Source organism: Epargyreus clarus, unplaced genomic scaffold (assembly GCF_041222505.1).
Source record: "Epargyreus clarus isolate Ecla_fem2 unplaced genomic scaffold, WU_Ecla_fem_2.2 ptg000014l, whole genome shotgun sequence".
NCBI classification, from domain to species: domain Eukaryota; kingdom Metazoa; phylum Arthropoda; class Insecta; order Lepidoptera; family Hesperiidae; genus Epargyreus; species Epargyreus clarus.
In genome coordinates this window covers 1,810,567-1,817,593 of record NW_027332222.1, presented here as the reverse complement: position 1 = coordinate 1,817,593, position 7,027 = coordinate 1,810,567, and the positions used below count along the sequence as shown (strand labels likewise).

Sequence of the window (7,027 nt, the reverse complement as noted above, 5' to 3'; positions counted from 1 at the left end):
AGGGTGTGGTAAGGGAAACATACTTACCCGAGGCGTTAGAACTCAGTCCTCAGGGTAGCACCCATCTCAGGCTAATCTCAGGTAAAAATCTCATCTTATCTGGAGTTCATTATAGATATCCAGGGGCGATAGTAGCTACTTACGATTAGATGGACTGCATGCTTGGTAGCAACTTGAAACGAACGCTTCGCGGTTCGTGACGGTACTAAGGCTCACTATTATTCAGTGGATGGGTAAGCTAATCTTTAACTTAACTTAAGTCTTAACGAATCTTTCTTGTTTCAGTGTATCAAAGTGGATAATCAAGCCATCAGCCAAGAGACGAGTTGAATAAAACAATAAATATTTTGAACATGTAATTACATTGAGTCAATAAATATTTTAAACGTCTAATTACATAATTGTGTTTAATTCATGAAGATGAAGACGCAACCCTTGAAGAGTCCAAGTCACCAATCACCTCATAACTAGAGGAGACTAAGACCCGCTGATCCAATTTACTTTGATATACAACGTTAATAGCCAACAGTATCGATTGGTTCCTACCTATAAAGCTTCGGAGAAGATTATCATCTCCTTACATGAAAAATGCGGGTCAATACACGCCTTCTTAAAATAAACCATCAATTATTACACTTAATTACAAAATTACACATTCATTCATAAATATTCCACTCTATTACATAATATAAACATTACATATGTATGCACGTTCACCAGCGAAATCAGAAAAAAACTATTTATCATGTTAGTCTTTTCTGATTTATTGATACGTTACACTGATAAGAAAGCATTTAAATACAATGTACGGGTAACAGCATAAATAAATTGTGATAAGTAATTATACAGTATACGGTTTATTTACATGTTTATTTATGGGTAGGTGTACATACACGAATTTAATTGTATGGATTTTTTCTTTTAATGTATAAATTGGTACCTGACTAGAATATACTATTCTGTTGTTGTTGTTGTACTATTTTGTTGTTGTAAATCTGTTATCAATGTTTAATTGTTAATATAAATCAGCCGCTCTCATGTTCATTGCTACACCCATTGTGGGTTCATGTGTTCCTGGAATTATAAATGATTATTATAGAACAATTGTAAAACTAACCATGATTGCAATAAAGTCAATACTTTATTGCAATTATTGTATTGAATATTATTTCTTATTAGTAGTTCTTTAGGTATTATCGGAAATGGATGTATAGAAATGTTGTCTAATTTAACAATTTCTAGTATGCAGAAAATATTTTCAAAATGAAAGATAAATGAGAAATGAATCTTCAGAAAATATTTACGCAACTTAAATAAAACATTGAATAATAACACTTTTATTCGCTAAGTTTTTGTTTTTGTCACCAAATTATACCAAAAGATTCCAAGACATCCGACTAAATGATGCCTCGTCTGAAGATTTTATAAATACCTCATCAATTACTTTAAGTTATCGGTCTACTTATCTGTAGTCTTTTACAGGATATAAATCTTCAATTTTCGCGTCTTCAACCAGTCTTGAATATCCTTCTACGTCTCAAATTTCTATTTCTTATTTATATTTTGTATATTGTTCCATCTGGATGGTTCTATCTTCCTTTTGGCTACCGGTAGTTACCAATCCAGAAACTTCTGCCGTTATCGGTCCTTCGATGTGGGCGCCACATTGCCACTTCAGGCGATAAACCTGAGAGCTGTTTGCAACCTTATCAGCAAATATCCATAAGTAAACCGAACTTTCGCAATTACACCTATAAACTTAACGCAGTCATCACGTCATTACAAGTTACATAAACACAATCAATAAAACAGCGTGATAAGGGTTATCGACACGACATTACACTGTTAGTATTAGCATACCAACGATGCGGGCGGTTCATATAAATGTACTAACAACGGTAGTAGCGACACAGTCTGGGATAGTGAAAGTGATTGGTGATCGCTAACATGCTGAAGTTTTGTATCGGGTTTTTTGTATTGAGTGTAGCGTTCGCGTACGAACAAGTGGTACCACATAATCCTGGGAACAAATGTAAGTAATACGAGTACGAATAATTGAACATTGAGATGTAATGTTAAGCCAATTTTCTTATTTTATAAGATTACGTTTCACAAGTGAATGAATAAAAATTATAGTAAACAGAAAATTTTAATTCATAATTTAAGTACCTTCCCGGGATTAAGTTATCCGCAATTATTTTTATACCATTCATGCGGATTAATTTTTTTTAATCCTTAGCATTAAATGAGTAATAGTGATCTTTCATTAATGCAACCGTGCTTTGGATTATATACGGGATACATACATTACGGATGACAGATACGTTACACGGTTTCCCGTTGTTATTGATTGTTTTAATTTTTAATATAAAGCACTTAAATAATTTTGATGTATCTTTTATTAATAGAGACAAAATAGAATAATAATTGCAAATATGTCTCATAATCATCTCTTAAAAATATTTTTAAGGAAATAAGAGATTTGTTATTACAAAACAGTGTAGTCTGCTTGTAACCAAAATTACTATTACCGAGCTATAGTTGGAAATTAACGTTCTTTTCTGGAAATTAACAGCACCAGACTCTTACTCCGAGTTGCCATGCCTCTTGAACGGAGGGATATGCATACCAGCAAGCCACTGCCCTGACGGTCAACTCTCGAAAATGTCTGGCCTCTGTCCTAGACAGCTACGGTCTGGAGTAGAATGTTGCCATGGCAGTAAGTATATTTTGTTAACATTATTGGTTTTTTTGAGTTACAGTTACAATGTCTTCATTCAGCAAGAACTTCATTATTTTTTTTAAATTTTACACTCCTAAGCTCACATTTTAATTCTCTGTAAGTGTCATGAATACTCGTACGATAATAAACTGATAAAAGAAAACACCCAACCCTGAATCCAAGAAGATTACTAATTTAGTTTTGTCAGACCCATTGCTAGTCAGACTAGTATAAGGATGGATGACCATTCTACCACGCAAGTTATGTATTAATGCAATAAATTATACCAATCATTATTTCAGTTTCCAAATATGAAACAAGATGCTATCACCGAGGTGGTGAATGTATGGAGAAAGAAGTATGTCCTGATAAACTGACGGACAAAATAGCTGCAGATTGCAAAACTGAGGAGTCGTGCTGTATACTAGTGAAATAAAGGCATTTATTATAACTTTATTGATTCCATTTCTTGTTCCTATGGTTGTACACAACAAACCCTATTTCTGTGTCACAATAGGAGTGAAAGTGCAGCAATGATCTGGTTTGAAAGGTGAGGTAAGAAATATATTTGCAAGTGGTATGATTACTTAGTCTCCTGGGGTAGCAATGTATCATATATTTTTTACATAAATAGAAATACATCGTCTCAGTATTACGTTTTGGTTAAAGAGTTGTTTTGTTTCTACTATAAATCAGTTTAGTTTAAATAGTAAATCCTAAAACCAATGGTATCACAACCGTATGGTATGACAACTTCAGCTCCAACATCAATAATTAATTATACCACGGTGTAAATTTGTATTTACACCGTGGTACATACAATTGGTGGTGTATTTACTCCATATTATGCAAATTGAATACGTATGGAGTTTCTTGCGCCGCTTCTTCTCCACAGCGAAACACCTTCTGAAGCGACAGTAGTTTGTTGACTTTCAATAAGTATTCTATATTTAAAAAAAAAGCAGTGATAGCCCAGTGGTTAAGAAACTCGGCCTCTCGATCGAGGGATCCGAGGTTCAAATCCCAGGCACGCACCTCTGATTTTCAAAGTTATGTGCGTATTAGAAATTAATTATCACTTGCTAAACGGTGAAGGAAAACATCGTGAGGAAACCTGCATACCTGAGAGATTTGTAAAAAAAAACTCAAAGGTATATGAAGTCTACCAATACGCACTTGGCCGGCGCGGTGGACTATGGCCTAATCCTTCTCATTATGAGAGGAGACCCGTGCCGTGGACAGTAATGGGTTAATGATGATGATTCTATATGAATCGATTTCGAATAAATGAGATGTGGATTTGGATTTGATTTTCCTATTAAAGTAAAAGCAAGTTGCGTGATAGTCGTGATTGATGGATTCATTAATTATTTATATCTTAGACAAAACTTGCCGCCTCATTATGACTTAACGTCTGGCTCAAGTAAAAACCTACCTATACTAGAACTAAATCTAAGATTTGTAGAATTATAAACATACAATTAACTTCAGCAGCAGCATCGTCACACCTATTTCTCTGTGGTCTGGTTGTGATATTATCTCATAATTATGAGCTTTTCCAACTTACTCCTCAAGAAGTGCAACGAATTTTTAATCGAACTATTTGGGTACCAGATTAATAGTAGGATTGTAGGTTAAGAGGGCCCTTAGAGACCGAGGATAGAGAGATCGTCTCTTATTTTGTGTCCCATATTTTGTATACACTCCAAACGAAAATACAGCAGAGCTCGATAACACTGTTGCAGATGGCAAATGGGGCAGTGACCACGTAGCGATACAACCGCCATTTCATAATTTTAATCGCGTTAAAATTAATATAATTTTTTCTTAAGAATTTCTTATCGTAAAATTAATAAATGCTCGTTCGGAAGTAACCCGATGAAACTCATAACATCAAAAGAAATTAACTTCTTAGACCTTCTCAAATGAAGCGCACTTTCTAAAGATTTTTAATTTATAAGTTTTTTATTTGTGTAAGCTGGCGCTTGGAGAAAGTTTCCGAAAGCCTTACTTATGATGTGATGAACGACTCCTTGTAATATTCGTGAGATTGTATAATTTTAGGAAAATTACAAAACGATGTAATAATACGCTTTTATGAATCTTTTCGTGTGGAATTTTACCGAAGTATTAATTTAGTAGATTTGGATTCTTATACTGGAGGAGGAGACCTATTAACTTAAAGAAAAGTTTATTTTATTTTTAGTTCTTAAGTTAGCCTGAAGTCCAATAAACTGGACTTAGTCATCGCACTAGATCAAGGTTTAACCTTCTCACTTTTCGCAGACCCGCGCCCAGCAGTAGTATCTATATGCATTGATGATGATGATGATGAAATGACAAATTTACATTCCTTTTAGTCGTGGAAGAATAAAACGATAGAAAGCGTTATTATTATTTGTTATCGAAAAACACCTAATAGATTTGCGCAATGACGCAACACGACCTATCTATAGCGCCGTATTTAGTGGATGAAACCCGCTCCGGACCAATTAATATGGCTCGCCTGATTGATTACTGACGATAAAACGATTATTGCCGATTATCAGGGTGAAGCAGGTACATTTTAGTAGGTATACAGTTTAGGAGCAAAGTTAAGCGGTACCGAACTATCTCACCATAGCTTTCTATGAAATGGAAATAGCAAAGGAGGTAATTGATGTCGCATTTCATTGACACCAATGAAGGTCTGCAAATGATCTCAATAGAACAGCAATCAGAAGTTGATCACAAGTACTAGCGCTCGCACGTTCCTACTTAAGGCTAACAAATAAGATAAGTGTCCTACCTAAAATTTACCATAGATTTGTAAGGATTACTACCCCTGAGGACTCTGCTGGAACGAGGATAAGTATGACTTACTCCCATTTTTATTTTTATAATATAGGAATAGCAGACGAGCATTAGGATTACATATTCCTATCTGAGGCCGGTCCCAGGTATGCCGCTACCCCTTAGGACTATGCTAGAACGCCTCGAAAATGTATGTCCTTACCACTTCAATACAAAACACAGTAGCGCATAACGCTGCTGTTATGAGGCAAAAATAGGTGTGGCGGTGGTGCCACCTGAGTCGAACCACAAAGGTTTCTACCACCTTCAAGGTTCCCTCAAATCGATAAACAATAGCACTGAACTCTGGTGCTTCAAACTCAAAACTAATTTCACGATTTCTTTCCACTGAAATATATTAGAAGCCCAAACTCCGAACATTAGCAGCCTACTTCCAAACTACTCGACTAGTATTAGTCTAAAGTGTAGCCTGAGATAGAGCCGACTTGAAATAATGCGGAACTAACTTCACGGCTCCAAAAGTTTTAATGCCCTGAAACAAAGTGCTTGACGCTATGAAAAATGTTGGTTAACTTTAAAACGGGGCTATGCAAAAACGGTCCTTATTTAGTTTTCAATTATTTTGCAGTAGTTTGTTATTTAAACATTTTAGTATGCAACGAAGAAATACTGATTATTTAAATAATGATTTTTATATCACTTTTATGTCGAGCCACGTGACGGAACAGTCTTCGATATGATAAACTAAGGATCCCGGGTTTGATTTCCAGCCGGACAAATTATGCTAGATTATGCGTTTAAATTTCTATTCTGCATCTGTGTGGTGGTGCACTTATATTGACTGTGTGTACCAGTAGTAACGAAAACAAAAAAATCCTAATGTGCGGCTATGAGCACATGGTTGTAATTTTACGTATGCTATTAAAACTGTGTATAGTCATTATAAGGTTATTAAACGATTTAAGCATTTCATTTGCTGAACAATGAAACAGAAAAATGCTGAACATTTACTCAGCTAAACGTTTGTCGGCAACCTAATAAAATAATACCTATGAGAACCAATAAAATAATAGCTATGAGAACCAATATTCCAATGCTAGTATCACACTAAGTTATTAATTTGCGTCAGATCAATGATACTGCTATTACATTGATAGGCACCGTTAAATAATTAAGTCTCATACATTTTAGTAGTCAGTCCATCAAGTAGGATTTATATATACTTCCCTTTAGTACTTACCCGACTAGTTTCATCTTTATCTTTATTATACTGGGACTTACACTAAATCAGACAAAACATGTGATTTACTACCTCGCAGTCTTAGCGTGTTCATAAATGTCTTAATGCGTTCATAGGATTATCAAGCGTAGCAAGCATTAAAGTTGCCACAAATGCCGCGAGAAAGTTTGCACGAACTCGCCAAGTACCTAAACAACTAATCCGCTTATTTCCGAACACATCTCGCGAGTCCCCGGATTATTTCTAATGCCGGCATCCCGCTGACGCGCCAA

At 35.2% G+C, this 7,027-nt stretch overlaps 1 protein-coding gene across 1 annotated transcript; it reads left to right on the top strand.

Moving 5' to 3' along the window:
• The first annotated feature begins 1,874 nt into the window (after positions 1 to 1,874).
• Positions 1,875 to 3,178, top strand: LOC140747513 (U-scoloptoxin(19)-Sm1a-like). Its single transcript, XM_073080014.1, has 3 exons — positions 1,875 to 2,032; positions 2,576 to 2,719; positions 3,025 to 3,178. Exons 1-3 carry the CDS (start codon positions 1,948 to 1,950, stop codon positions 3,156 to 3,158), a joined length of 363 nt encoding a protein of 120 aa, XP_072936115.1. The 5' UTR covers positions 1,875 to 1,947; the 3' UTR covers positions 3,159 to 3,178.
• The last annotated feature ends 3,849 nt before the right edge of the window (positions 3,179 to 7,027 follow it).

What these genes read in the sequence shown, in the direction of transcription:
- LOC140747513 (XM_073080014.1), top strand. Translation starts at nt 1,948, where the DNA reads ATGCTGAAGTTTTGTATCGGGTTTTTTGTATTGAGTGTAGCGTTCGCG. An exon ending in ACATAATCCTGGGAACAAAT is followed by an intron (nt 2,033 to 2,575) that starts GTAAGTAATACG and finishes GGAAATTAACAG; the next exon opens with CACCAGACTCTTACTCCGAG. An exon ending in AGTAGAATGTTGCCATGGCA is followed by an intron (nt 2,720 to 3,024) that starts GTAAGTATATTT and finishes TCATTATTTCAG; the next exon opens with TTTCCAAATATGAAACAAGA.